Raw genomic sequence first — 14904 nt, 5'->3', positions numbered from 1 at the left:
ATTTAGCAACTTTTGAAATTTTGTTTTGCTTTCACCTTACCTGTCATTGACATTTCAGGTACAGATGCTCTGTAAGGTCCATCCAGGAACTGGGGTTCATTGTCGTTAATGTCTTGAATTTTAACAATAAACTCTGACTCAGGTTCCAATGGCATGCCAGTCTGTCTCTGCACTGCCTGTGCACGGAGAACATACTGGGCTTTCTCCTCTCTGTCAAGCCGCTGAATTGCATGAATGTCACCAGTGTTGTCATCAATAGTGAACATTGTGCCAGCACCTTCTCCAGAAAGGATGTACCTGATAGACCCATCACCTCTATCCATGTCCGAATGAAGCTGTAAAGAAAAAAGGTGTACATTTGTTACTGTTCACTATCTATCTATCTATCTATCTATCTATCTATCTATCTATCTATCTATCTATCTATCTATCTATCTATCTATCTATATCTGTCTGTCTGTCTGTCTATTGTTTTTTAAAGGCTTGAAACTGGGCACTGTAAGTATGATATGTACAAGCTCATGCAGCCAAAATATTAAATCTCTTATTGTTAAAGTACGCTTTCTTATGTACAGACACACAGACCTCTATTGGCTGTTATGATTAATGTGTGAATATTATATTGCTAAATAGTAAGAATCAGGAATAGAATTTGTGGGTCTTAAATACACTGCTATCAACTGTGAGCTCTGTAGTAGCAGCAAAGGGTGCACTAAATGTAAGGTAGTGTGATAAAACTATTAATATTACACGCTGTGTGCTCTAAAAATGAGTATCTACTTATACTACTGTACCCACCAGGTAGAACTTTCCACTGTAAGTGTAACTAAACCCAACTTTCTCAATTTACCAACTGATACATCAACATCAGTGGACTTCCAGTTTGGAGGAGTCAGAAATTATGTCTTTCGGTGCATGTTGGAGGATCCCTTACCTATTGTTGCTCATACCACAGGGCAGTAGTTCCATATATGTTCAGTCATTTAGAACACTGAAGGTAATGTATGATGAGGTCCAGATAAGGATCTTCAGGGAAACTATGTCTTATCACTGACACTCCTGGCAGCAGAGACTTCCAGGAGGAATGTACTGGGACTCTTATGTCAGTTAAAAAGGTAACACAATAAACAGAATTTTTACTTCTTTAGTCACTCATGTATCCTCAACCAGCTCACTTAAGTAACTCAATACCGCCACCACCACCACCCTACAAACTTGGAGTCATCTTTAAACACCATTTAAACAACCTGGAGTTAATTATGGGATGAAATATTGGAATTCTACAAGGGCATCCCCAAGTAACTTACAGTGCTCCACATGATCCTTGAAGGAACATTTTTCCTTTTCTATAGACAAATGCTTGTGTGCTAAATATCTTCTGTATTTGGTCTAAGGGCCCGGCATGTCCATGGTAGTATAAATCTACTGCCTCTGGCCAGCCTGAAGATAATTTTCCTCTGCTTTAACTGTCTTTGATGCCTGGCAACCCCTTAAAACCCATATAAAGTTTAACCATTGTTCTGGTGCCAGAGAATAACTTCCAGTTCCTCTGAATTTTTCTAGATCTTAGCTGTCTCCATAATTCTACTTAATGATAACCCTCAGTGTTAAAAAGAAAGCCTTCAAAAGATTAAAAGATTTACAATTGTAACCAGTCAGAAAGTGTCCAAACCTATCAGAATGATAACAGCACAGCTATCAATTACCTTGTTCTTTTTCATCTGCTACTGGGACTCCCTGAAGCTATAGTTCTAAAACTGCCATGCTAAGAAGTGTTTCCCTCAGGGAGAACAAGCACAGAGTTATGGTTTCAAAGAAGCTTGTCAACTGTTGTTACATCAAATCATAGCCAACTGTAAAGCATCTACTACCCTTGCAGCTTTTCCTGTTGACATCTCCAAAATGATTTTCCAGGATCTTATTTTTACATTCTAACCATAACAGCTGCTATGCATATATACATTTATCTTTATTGACTTATGATTTATGAAATAAAATAGAAAAGAAGCAAGAAATTTCCATTAGAGAACTCTTGAGTCTTTTGATAGGGATGCTTGTGTATGAAATGCATATGTGCAGCCAGTTGCTGAAGAGCAAATGTCTGATGGACTTCTGCATTAGGTACACAGCACTCCAATTAGAAATTTACAATGGAATCTTTAGATTTAGAGTGGCACAGTGGTTAGAGCTGCTGTCTCACTGCTCAAAAGATTTGGGTTGAGTCCAAGCCAGATTTCAGTCTTTGAGGTGTATGCACATTATTTCAGTGACTGCTTAGGTTTTTGTCCATGTAATTGCAAGGTAGTTTAATTGGAAGCTCTGAAGAGACCTGGTATTAGTAAGTGTGAGTGTGTTCAAGAATATGACATGTGATAGATTGACAATCTATCTAGGGGTGGCTGAATCTGTCACAAAATAAATATGTTCTTGTGGTATTTTGTTATCTTCTTAATGTATAGGACATTATGTAGTGATTAAAATGGGAGGGAATGATTTAGAATATTGCTCTAGCACCTAAAACTGGTTTTCAATAAACAATATCTATCCATGTATTAGTGCTGTGGCAGTATCACCATCATTTTTTTGACAAAAGGCACATCACTTGACTCATTTTGACAGTTAAAACAGTACAAACCAATGACTTCCCTGGGCCTTTCTGTAGTACAATTTTCTAAAGAGATTTCCTGCTGTTTAAATATTTATTTATCATGTTGAAAACGTTAGATAATCTGTACTTTTGGTACGTTCTGCATATATTCAAAGTGCGTACTAGCAGAACAGTATGGGTAGCTACTGAGGAACCCTATGACCTGTGCATGAAAGAAATCTCTGAATTTTAGTTCTGTGAGTACTAATTGTCCTTATGAATTTCATGGTACACGTTGCACACAACATTAGATTAGATTAGAAAGATACCTGTGAAGTTCTTTTAAAGTCATACTTTTAATTTACTTGCACTTCTCATTGATATTTGTATCACCTGGATTGCATTTTCAGTATGTGAGAGTGTAGGTTTAAATAACAGTACAGAATATGCTAAAAATCTGTTACAGTACTCCTTACGTCTAAAGATTATTTAAATCCTTTAAAGGAAACCAAAGAACGTGTAAAGTGGGGTTAAAAAAACATATATCAGGACTTATGCTTTGATATACTTAACTTGCAAGTTTACAGTTTATAGTGACATCAGTCTATACTTGTTTGTCTGACACTTTTAGCATTACACAGCAAACAGTCTCAATCAAAAATGACAGACTCACCTTGCCAACATACAAAGGCTCCAAGCCGGTATACTCCTCCAGAACAAAGAACTGATTCCAGACCCAGCCTCTTTTCACCCTTAAGTGATGCATTGCCCTGTCAACATTTTCCACTTGACCTTTTAGCTCTCCATTCGGTTGCAATGTGAGGGCCTTGCTAGTAGTGTGCAGTACACTTGCTAGAATTGCAGTACACATGAGAAACGTGGCTTTCAAAGACTGATTGTTGGTCATTTTAGAAAGAAAATGTCAAAGCGGCGTGAATTTTCAGAAGAATGCTCCTTTTTGAAAGAGGAAAAGGTTGTAAATGAAGCAAAACGCTTTGCAGTTTAGTGGATCAGTTTTTGGAAGATGTCTTCTTTGAATACGATATTCTTTGCACTCCTAGGAGAGAAGACAATATTAAATATCAGCTTCAAGTTACCAAATTGGAAAGCAATAAGCTGAATAAATATAAAATGACATTTCATTCATCTGTCTTACACGTGAATATGCATCATTGTTATTGATTTACTGATTTACTAGATATGCTCTTCTCTAATAATATTTCTGTGCTCATCAGTTCTTTAAGCAAGGCATACTGTAAATTACATGTTTACTAGTCTGGCACATCACAAGTACCGGGTTATTAAAGTGCCAATATATGAAAATATCTGCCCTCAATTTGCAAATTTCACATGCGCTACATGGATAAACAGTATGGTATGAGAAACTCCTTAACTTTCCAGTATAATGTGAGTCACTGCACATTTGAATATTCTTCTTGTACAAGCAAAAATATTCTATCTCACAAGATGCACATTATTATGACACAATTAAAATAATTTTCAACCATTGGTGAAAACAAAATAATGCAGTCATGGCCAAAAGTTTTGAGAATGACACAAATATTGGTTTTCACAAAATTTGCTGCTTCAGTGTTGTTAGATCTTTTGTCAGATGTTTCTATGGTATACTGAAGTATAATTACAAGCATTTCATAAGTTTCAAAGGCTTTTATTGACAATTACATTATGTTTATGCAAAGAGTCAATATTTGCAGTGTTGGCCCTTCTTTTTCAAGACCTCTGCAATTCTCCTGGCATGCTGTCAATCAACTTTTGGGCCAAATCCTGACTGATGGCAGCCCTTTCTTGCATTATCAATGCTTGGAGTTTGTCAGAATTTATGGGTTTTTGTTTTTCCATCCGCCTCTTGAGGATTCACCACAAGTTCACAATGGGATTAAGGTCTGGGGAGTTTCTTGGCCATGAGCCCAAATTTCGATGTTTTTGTTACCTGAGCCACTTAGTTATCACTTTTTCCGTATGGCACTGTGCTCCATCATGCTGGAAAAGGCATTGTTCATCACTAAACAATGTTCTTTGATGGTTGGGAGAAGTTGCTCTCGGAGGATGTTTTGGTACCTCCAAGCATTGAATGGGCTGCCATCAGTCAGGATTTGGACCAGAAGTTGATTGACAGCATGCCAGGAGAATTGCAAAGGTTCTGAAAAAGAAGGGCCAACACTGCAAACATTGACTTTTTGAATAAACGTAATGTAATTGTCAATAAAAGCCTTTGAAACTTATGAAATGCTTGTAATTATGCTTCAGTATACAATAGAAACATCTGACAAAAAGATCTAAAAACATTGAAGCAGAAAAGTTTGTGAAAACCATTACTTGTGTCATTCTCCAAACTTTTTGCCACGACTGTAGATCATCATATGTTAAAATGTGAAAAATGAGATAGGAGTAAAGAGACAGCAAGTAGGAGGCATCATTAATGGGAAATGTGGCCAAGGATCTCCCCTACATCAGACAGAATGGAGTGACCCTGGAAGATTATAGAGAAACTTGTAATAAAACACAGGCCTCCAAAAGAAAATGAAAGCAATGAAAGAAAAAAAGACTGTGATGCTTGAACATGACATTAGGAACCACAGAACAAAAGCCTTGAATGCTACAAAAATAAATAAATAAATAAAAGATTGTGGCCATTCAAAGCTTATTTGTTTTCTTTCTTCAATTGATTTTCTATTTTGGCTATAAAAGAATGCAAGAATTTCACATGGTATACAATCGAAGTTCTTCTGGTTTAAGAATTCATATGCCATATTTTTGTTTAGCACAGTGGCTAGCACTAGTATCTCATCAATATATTGATGTAACATCTTAGGTTCAATTTGCATGTCCAGTTATGCGTATGTTAGTATGATTGCCTATGTAAATTGGCATTGGGTGTGTATGTGTGTGTGTATAAGTTGGCCCTATGATAGGCTGGTGGCATGTTTAGGCTTGCTGTCTACCTTGTGTCCAGTGCTGTTAGGACTGGCTACATTGCTGAAATAAATTAAGTAAGTTTGAGAATGTTATATTTTTTTATTCAATTGAGTGATTTATGAAGGCACTGAGTAGAGCAGACTGTACCTAATATTTTACCATGAGATTAGTTCTTTCGATCATTACCTTTTTCACTTGCCATTTGTCACTCTTAGCTGTGGCAGTTCCTTTATTAAGGGCCACTGGGGCACAAACTACCAGATGTGCAAAATAGAAAAAAAAGCTTTCCCCTGTAATTTAACTTCCTATTAAAATGTTTATAATAACCCTAAGCTTTGTCATATTAAGCAGTTTTTTTCAATTTCCCATCATTTTTTATTGCTTTTTCTAGTATGTGAAATTCTCTTCATGCAGGGTGCCACAGATGTGTTACCAGCTCATTTGCAGTATTTCTGTTGGCCCTGCAGTATTCTTGTTCTGCCCTTGGTTTTGCATTCACATGTGTAACCTGAAATTTCCAATGTAGTAATGGAGTTAAAATGAGGACTTTTTTTTTTTTTTTAATTGCACGCTTGCACTTCCACCTCTAGTTTTTACCAGTCAAGGCTGTGTAGTGCAAGCCAGCAAAGAAGTACAAAAATTCAGTATTATTTGCCTGCTTAAAGGTATCCACAGTAATATGAAACAAAAGAAAGTACAGGTCAGCCTTTGCAATTTGCAGGTTTTTGATTAGCAGATCTTCCTATTCGCGGATTTGTTGTCAATAATTAATTGGAAATTATTTTGCAAGTTTTGGGACCCATTGCATAAAAACTCAGATGATGCTGTAGCCCAGCTGCTTAAATTACCTGAAAATCCCAGCAACCTGGGGAGCACTGTGTCATTGAGCAGTTTCAGTGGTTGCCACAAAGCTTGCTGGGTGAAAGATGAGGGCACTAGGTACAAAAGTGGGAAATACCAAGCCAGCAGGATCACAATTGGTGGTGTCTTTTTGAAACTAGACTGTGTTGTGTGTGTTTATCGTTTTGTACATAGTGTTTTCTTGGATTTCTTTTATATCTGTAATATTAATCTTGTTTGTCATTTACTACCATAAATATACCCACAAGTTCATCTTAGGGTCCACATAAGTAAGGGAACTGCTAGACTACAAACTTTGTCTGGGGGATGCTACATATCTTGGTCTCAATAGCCAGTGTTACACACGTGATGTGATTGCACAGCATTCATTTTATCTCATGTTTCTTGCAACTTTTTACATCAAAATTAGTGCAATTTACAATATCTGCAGTGGGCTGGTGCCCTGCCTGGGATTTGTTCCTGCCTTGCACACTGTGTTGGCTGGGATTGGCTCCAGCAGACCCCCGTGACCCTGTGTTAGGATATAGCAGGTTGGATAATGACTGACTGACTGACTGACTGACTGAATTTACAATATAGAGTAATCATGGGCTAAAATCATATTCATGGATTTTCGCATTTATGGGAGCCCTATGCCCTTAAACCTCATGAATTGCAAGGGATTACTGTAGATAAATATCAGAAATGCATCAAGCACAAGTCATTAGGTTAATCAGAATGGGACTGAATGCAACTTTGATCTTCACCCACCAGTTTGTGTAAAAGAAACCAGCAGTCTGGTGCTCTTGTTTGAAAGAAGTGCAGAGTCATAGTGCAGAAAGAACAGATAAGTTGTGCTATCTAAAAAACACTGGACCACGAAGTGGTTTGTAGTCTGCTCCTGGACAGCCCCAGAGTCTTGCGTTCAAGTTGTGCAGTGTATGTAGTCTGCATGTTTTTCCTGCATCACTTTAGTATCTCCTTTTTCACCTCAAAATTATTTGATTCAAATCTTGAAGTCCTGCTGTTTGAATTTAGGCATTTCATAGTCAATTTATTTCCCTAGGCAGCAAACAGTTGCAAGGCTCTCCGTTTATTTTACTATTAAATCTATACGTCCTTATTTTGTCAGATAACAAAGATGTCATAGGGTATCATAAGGATTTGAAGCCAATCAAGACAGACCAGACACCAGCATCCCATAATTTGATTCATTTTTGTAACACAAAGTTGCACATCTTGCTAATCATCCTTGATGAACAAACTGTACAGAGTTAATTTTACCATGAGTTTGGCAAAATCACAAAAATGTTTACGAACGTCACTGAACTCCAGAATTTAGCCAGTTTAAATCAGTGGGGAAGGAGGAACTGAACTAGTTTTGAGTGGATTATAATGGTGCAATGGTCTTTTAAGTATACCTGAGGGCTTTTGGAAAATATTCCAACTATGCTGGACCGATTATGGTGGCTAAATATGTGATCTGAGCTGTGAGGCAGCAGTGATAACAACTGTGCCTCAAACAACAAAAGATGCAGATGGAATGAATACCATTAACAAAATGTAACAAACAGCAACCAACTAGCAATAGGTAAATACAAATATACACTCACCTAAAGGATTATTAGGAACATCTGTTCAATTTCTCATTAATGCAGTTATCTAATCAACCAATCACATGGCAGTTGCTTCAATGCATTTAGGGGTATGGTCCTGGTCAAGACAATCTCCTGAACTCCAAACTGAATGTCAGAATGGGAAAGAAAGGTGATTTAAGCAATTTTGAGCGTGGCATGGTTGTTGGTGCCAGTCTGAGTATTTCACAATCTGCTTAGTTACTGGGATTTTCACGCACAACCATTTCTAGGGTTTACAAAGAATGGTGTGAAAAGGGAAAAACATCCAGTATGCGGCAGTCCTGTGTGCGAAAATGCCTTGTTGATGCTAGAGGTCAGAGGAGAATGGGCCGACTGATTCAAGCTGATAGAAGAGCAACTTTGACTGAAATAACCACTCGTTACAACCGAGGTATGCAGCAAAGCATTTGTGAAGCCACAACGCGCACAACCTTGAGGCGGATGGGCTACAACAGCAGAAGACCCCACCGGGTACCACTCATCTCCACTACAAATAGGAAAAAGAGGCTACAATTTGCACGAGCTCACCAAAATTGGACAGTTGAAGACTGGAAAAATGTTGCCTGGTCTGATGAGTCTCGATTTCTGTTGAGACATTCAAATGGTAGAGTCAGAATTTGGCATAAACAGAATGAGAACATGGATCCATCATGCCTTGTTACCACTGTGCAAGGTGGTGGTGGTGGTGGTGGTGTAATGGTGTGGGGGATGTTTTCTTGGCACACTTTAGGCCCCTTAGTGCCAATTGGGCATCGTTTAAATGCCATGGGCTACCTGAGCATTGTTTCTGACCATGTCCATCCCTTCATGACCACCATGTACCCATCCTCTGATGGCTACTTCCAGCAGGATAATGCACCATGTCACAAAGCTCGAATCATTTCAAATTGGTTTCTTGAACATGACAATGAGTTCACTGTACTAAAATGGCCCCCACAGTCACCAGATCTCAACCCAATAGAGCATCTTTGGGATGTGGTGGAACGGGAGCTTCGTGCCATGGATGTGCATCCCACAAATCTCCATCAACTGCAAGATGCTATCCTATCAATATGGGCCAACATTTCTAAAGAATGCTTTCAGCACCTTGTTGAATCAATGTCACGTAGAATTAAGGCAGTTCTGAAGGCGAAAGGGGGTCAAACACCATAGTAGTACGGTGTTCCTAATACTCCTTTAGGTGAGTGTAGATCATGGCACTGACATAGTTCCACTCTTGGGGCACACATGCCATAAAGTGGAAGCATGGGACTGGCTTGTTGCATTGTTTGATATAGCACCAGGCACAGCTAGAATGTTATGTTTTGTTTCCAAATTATCTGTGCAAATACTTTCATCAAAAGCAAAGAAACGCCTTGTAAAACAGTAATAAATCTTTTGTATTGATTATTACATAGCATGTCTTGTGTATTCTGTTGAGGGTAGCGGATGGGCTCCTTTAAGGCTTGTTTTTGGATCGTAGCTGAGCATGTGGCTAATTTTCATGCATAATGAGCCATGCAGTGCTGACAGGAAGAGTATTATATAACCAGTGACAGTATTCGTAATATTGTCATTATGGTTAGCTAATATACCCCTCAAATGAAAATGCTGCAATTTTTTAAATTTTTATTTGTGTTTTTAATTTAGTGAGAGGGGGAGCTTGAAACAACTGTGAGTGGAAGAACAAGGTTTACCTTTGGTAAAATGAGTGCAGTTACAGACAGGGGTAAGTATCACGCAGCACTGTCACATGCGTTTATTTATTGATTTATTTTATTGTGTTCTTGTCACCCAGCGACAGCCACATTGACAATGATCTTAAAACATCATGGGACACTTGGAAAAAAAATGTTCTCGTAAGCTGGCACATGGTGATTTTCCAGGAAAATATTTGGCAAACAAGGTCTCCTGCAAACACAGCATATTTGCTTTGAAAAACACTTTGGTGAATTTTGCCGATCAAGACTACTAGTCATTAGCAAAGGAAGGATAGATATTTTAGTGAGGCAAGTTCATGTCAATGTTAGAGAAATCTGCACACATAAGGAAAAGCTCTGGTATGCTTTGCCAGAATTTGCATAACTAAAATGTCACAGGCATTCTAAGGTATCAGTAGGAAAATTCTACAAATAATTTTAGTTTTTTTAATGATTTTAATTAATAGAAAAACTGCTTCTGACATCTACTGCACATTTTAGTGAATTTTACTGTACCTATTATGTCATATACTGTACATGCTACGTTGAAGTGTGCAGCCCCTGATGAAGGCTATGCAGTACATCCAAAATATTGCCTTTTGCCTTCTTTTCTTTAACGTTTTAACTTTTTTAACTTTCCAGATGCCCACTGACACAGCCCTACTCTAACTCTATTATGTAATATATACCTAGTTGTGAATTTAACCTAGTATACATTGTTGTTGAGGTTTTTTGGGCTAGATTCACTGGAAGGCAATTGTTGCAGACACATAAATAGTCTATAGTCTAGTGATTTAGTGTGACTTGAAATAAAAAAACAATTTGAATTTTTAACAAGCTAAGGGCTCCACTGGGTGGTTGTACTAAGTGGGGCAGTTGATTCTAGGATTTAATCTTATGCTCACATGTTTTCTGTGTGATGTCTGCTCAACATGTCCATGTGTCCAGTGTTCCCTTAACATTTTTATAGATATACAGGTCAGGTTAAGTGGTGATTACAAATTGGCAAAGTGTGTGTAAATAAGTGACCCTATGATGAGCTGGTGTCTTGTCCCAGGCTGTTTCTTGCTTTGTGTCCTGCAACCCTAAGATGGATTAACTGGGTTTAGAAATTTTAACACTGTGTAATTTTAATATTGTATTGCAATACAATAAAGCAGGCTTGAAAGTGGACAAACAGATGAATATTGCAGACAGAATAAAGTGATGCAGTGGTCCTGGATTCATAATCTGACTGTCATTGTTCTCCTTATGTCAATGTCAGTTCATTCTGGTAGCCCGGTTTTTTCCCACCTCCTAACTATTTTCTTTAGACTGATTGTCATCTTTAAATTAGTTTGATGTCAGTATGTGTGTGATTGCATTCTTGTGATGCTCTGGCACACCTTGACACTTGACTCTGTCAGATTATAATCCAAGCCTAAATTTTATTAAAAAAAATAATGAAATAGTGTATAGCTGTAGCATTTAAAAACAAATACAATCATGTATTTAATTAACTGTATTCTAGTAAAGTGGACAGTCATCATTTTAACATACTGGCTCATCACAACACTTACACAGGATCTCTTTCAATACACCCTACAATTATCTACGTGCTGATTGGGTTTTTAGTTATGTATATTTTTATTCCACCATGCTACTTTTTGAAATGTAATAAAAGGCTCAAAGTGTCAATGATTCATTGTGCTATTAAAATGTATTAGTTGTGTAGATTATATGTATAAGATAAGCCCAACAAATGTCTACCATATCTTCTTTTGAACTCTGAGGATTACACTACATATTGTAAATATCATTAACTAGCCAGGCAGCCCACACTGCCTAAGGTGGAGTAAAGTGCAGGTATAGGTGTAGTCACTAAATCAGTTGCACAGGGTGAAAACATTTTGGCCTAACTAACTAAATCATCATGGTAAGCAGCTTTTCACACTCATGCCATGTCCCAAAAATGCCTCTTATTGGCATGTCCCTAAAAAGATATCACTGCAATTACATTTCGGAATAAGGCATGGCCTATGGTCTTATCCTGGGATATCAATGCAAATATTTGCGGTTTACAGATTCAAGGTGAGGATTGGCATACTAGACAAACAAACACATATTTAGCTTTATATATTAGATTGCAGATAACACACCCACAAAGCATGTGACCCCTTCATATATCATTATTTCCTATATTTCATATCATGGACAACAGCAAAACATGACAGAATTTATTGAATATATGAAATAATTTCTGTGGAAAATTTTAGAAGACACTTAGTGTACAAGGGCTCAGAATTAAATGATCTGGTAGGCTTTTAACATTTGTGACGGACAGCCGTGGTCCTTTTCCAGCTGGGAGGACAATATATGAGAAGGACTGAGGGAGCCGATGTGTACAGGATGCTGTCTCCCCCTGAGTGCTAGAGGGCAGTGCCCCTGGGTTGCTCTGGCTCCACAGATTCTTGCAAGGCAAGCTGGGAGTTGAAGTTCGCTGCAACCCTGTTGGGGTCCATGGGGGCCACTAGGGGGAGCTGCAGAGCCCTACTTTGGGTTTCCACCACACCTTGGAGTACTTCCAGATAACGCTGATGAGCCACCTGAAATGCTCCCAGGTGCAGCCACCTCACTTCACTCAGAGAGCCAGAGTCAGGAGGAAGAGGGACAAAGCTTGCCAGAGGAGGAGTGGAGGCGGAACGAGGAAGAGAAAGGAAGAAAGAAGGACTGTGTTGCCTTGTGTTTTGTGCTTGGAAACTGTGATGCAGTGTGGAACAAGACAAAAGTTCTTCCCCACAGTAATAAAGCTGTGTTGTGTGGCAAGACTTGTGTCCACGTCTGTCTATGTTGGGATATGGGTGAAGGAGCATCCTCTGGTAGTGTGGGAAGCGTAGGGGTAGCTAATTTTTTTTTTTTAAATATCTTTTCATACAAGCAATGGATATGCAGTTAAAAGGTACTGGCCATGATCACTGTCATATCTAATCTTCTTTTAAGTGCCCCTTTCATTTTAAATGCCCATAAACATGTGTTGGATCAACTGCTCTAGACAAAAAGGTTGCAGAAAAAAAGTAAATGAACACATTTACACACACATTTTGCATATTCTCTTTCAGTTTCTTCTAGCAAGGAGCTATGAGACATGGACGGCTTGTTTGGACAGCCATCTGCCTCTGCTTCTCCTGAAGATGTATTTAGTTAAAATACTGCTTCCAATGTAATTTTTTTAAGACAATATACTATTATAAAGGTGGCAGACAAATAGAAAATAAAGCATTCAATTGCTATTTCTCAGTACATACTCAACAAACAACATATTGCACCCCAAATTAGAATTTAAATAACCAGTTAATCATTGTTTAAACAGGAGCTGATGTGCCTTGATTCTATTATTTCATTATTCCCTAGGGAGTCCATCTTGACATCCCCTTTTTCAGTGTCTAAATAGCAATACTGACCAGAGGAATGCTGATGCTCTATTAGCAGCCTTTTCTCAGCATTCAAGAGGGCCTTTGTTATAATGAAGTGCGATTAGCCATAGAGTTTACTTAAGGTCACGGCTTGCGTTCATCCATTTTAACTTCTGCAGTGAGGTGACATGCTGCCTAATTACCTTCCACCAAAAAAAAATCCCTGAACATCTTTTTTTAAAGGAGTCAATCACTGCTATGTTTTTAAAAGGGAAAAGTCCCTAATGCGTAATCAACAAATACAATCTTGGATCCAATAATGGTGCATACAACTTTGTAGATTGTGTTTCTCAGAATTGCATTAAAGATATTTAACAAGACAGACCACCCTTGGTAACATTTTGTAATCACCTTTTGCTATCCCTTGTTTCACTTTAAACTATGGTCTGAATTTAAAATTCGCCTTTGGTCTGGTTTCCTTCAGTCCTTTGTATGTGGCTGTGAAATCATTCTGATTATTATTTTCAATGCTTTGATCCAGTGTGAATGGTGTGTTAGTTGTTCCAAAGTGAGTTGTTAAAGGCGATTTCACACTAGGCATCAAAAGTGTATTATGAGAGTATACAGCACCTTCAAAGCAAATGTTCAATGCCAATGCATCCGCATACAATGCCTGATTTCTAACTGAGAAATAAAGTATCATTTCTAGACCTTAGCTGACCTTGGATCTTGCATCTTTTAAATAAATACAATAGAATGTCTTGAGAAACAATTAACAATGATAGATGAAACAGTGTGGGGAATGAGATATACAGAAAAACAAACAATAATACAAAACAAGCACTCATATTTACTGAACTCTTTTACACTTCAGCTCCCTCAAGATGCTGGAAAAATGCTAATTATATTTTTCCTTTAGCATGTATTAGTTGAAATTCAGTGAGTACTTTCAATTGTCTTGACCTTTCCCAACAACATCTCAACATGAAAAGCTTTGAAGTAATGAAATACAGGAACTTAATTGTAGATATGTGAAAAGTATACTAGAAATAGCTGAGGTGTTGTTTGACTAGAATAAAGGATAGGCCTGTGTATATACTGATTTCTCTGTCTGTCTTCCAAGACTGCCTATTTGTAAACAGTAGCGGACATATGTTTTTGGGGCACTGAAGCTTGAACTTTTATGGTGGCCAACTTACAGATATGACGCCATTGTGCTCACACATGCTCTAGGCTATAATGTGTAAAGTTCACACAAATAATGACTGGGACAGGAATCATACCTATGCTATTGTGGTGCTGTTCCAGGACAAGTCACCGTCCCCATGTAGGGGTTTTAAAAACCTTTCTCATACAGTAGACACCCAAAAATGTTTAAGCAATGAGGATTAAAGTCGCTTCTGCGGCACTTCCAGGAATAGGGGCCCTGAAGCTTAAGATTCATTAGTTTCATATTAGATCTGACCATGTTTGTAGACAGGATATTCTTGTAAGCTTTAACTTTTATTATTGATGTTATTAGCCTTTTTTGCTTACATTATTTATTACTTTTAAGAGGATAATGGAGGTGTAGTGTTTACTTTTAACTCCAAAATCCCAATTTTTGTGTAGTTTGCATATTCTCCCCATGTTTGAGTTTATTTGGACACCCCGGTTTCCTTCAAGTAAGATTCATGTTAACATCTGTCAGTCTTTCTTACTGTATTCAAATCCTTTGATTGATTGGCATCCATTTACTGGGACTGCCTATGGCTGTCAGCACTCTGCCATAGAATAAATTGGTTCAGATGGATGAATATATCAATACTGCTGTTTTACATTTCTAAAAACCT

General features: G+C 37.9%; 1 protein-coding gene across 2 annotated transcripts in view; it reads right to left on the bottom strand.

Annotated features, from left to right (window-relative positions):
* The window catches only part of LOC120529397 (cadherin-20-like), a 131291-nt gene that overhangs the window by 33267 nt on the left and 83120 nt on the right, over positions 1-14904 (bottom strand). For both annotated transcript variants that reach the window (XM_039753157.1, XM_039753156.1), the window contains 2 exons: positions 3261-3644; positions 41-335 (listed from right to left, as the gene is read on the bottom strand). In XM_039753157.1, coding sequence (XP_039609091.1) covers positions 41-335; positions 3261-3494 — 529 coding nt within the window. In that variant the 5' untranslated portion in view covers positions 3495-3644. The remainder of the gene's footprint in view (positions 1-40; positions 336-3260; positions 3645-14904) is intronic.

Source organism: Polypterus senegalus, chromosome 5, assembly GCF_016835505.1.
Source record: "Polypterus senegalus isolate Bchr_013 chromosome 5, ASM1683550v1, whole genome shotgun sequence".
NCBI classification, from domain to species: domain Eukaryota; kingdom Metazoa; phylum Chordata; class Cladistia; order Polypteriformes; family Polypteridae; genus Polypterus; species Polypterus senegalus.
The sequence above is the reverse complement of the archived record's forward strand: the minus strand, read 5'-3'. Positions and strand labels throughout refer to the sequence as shown.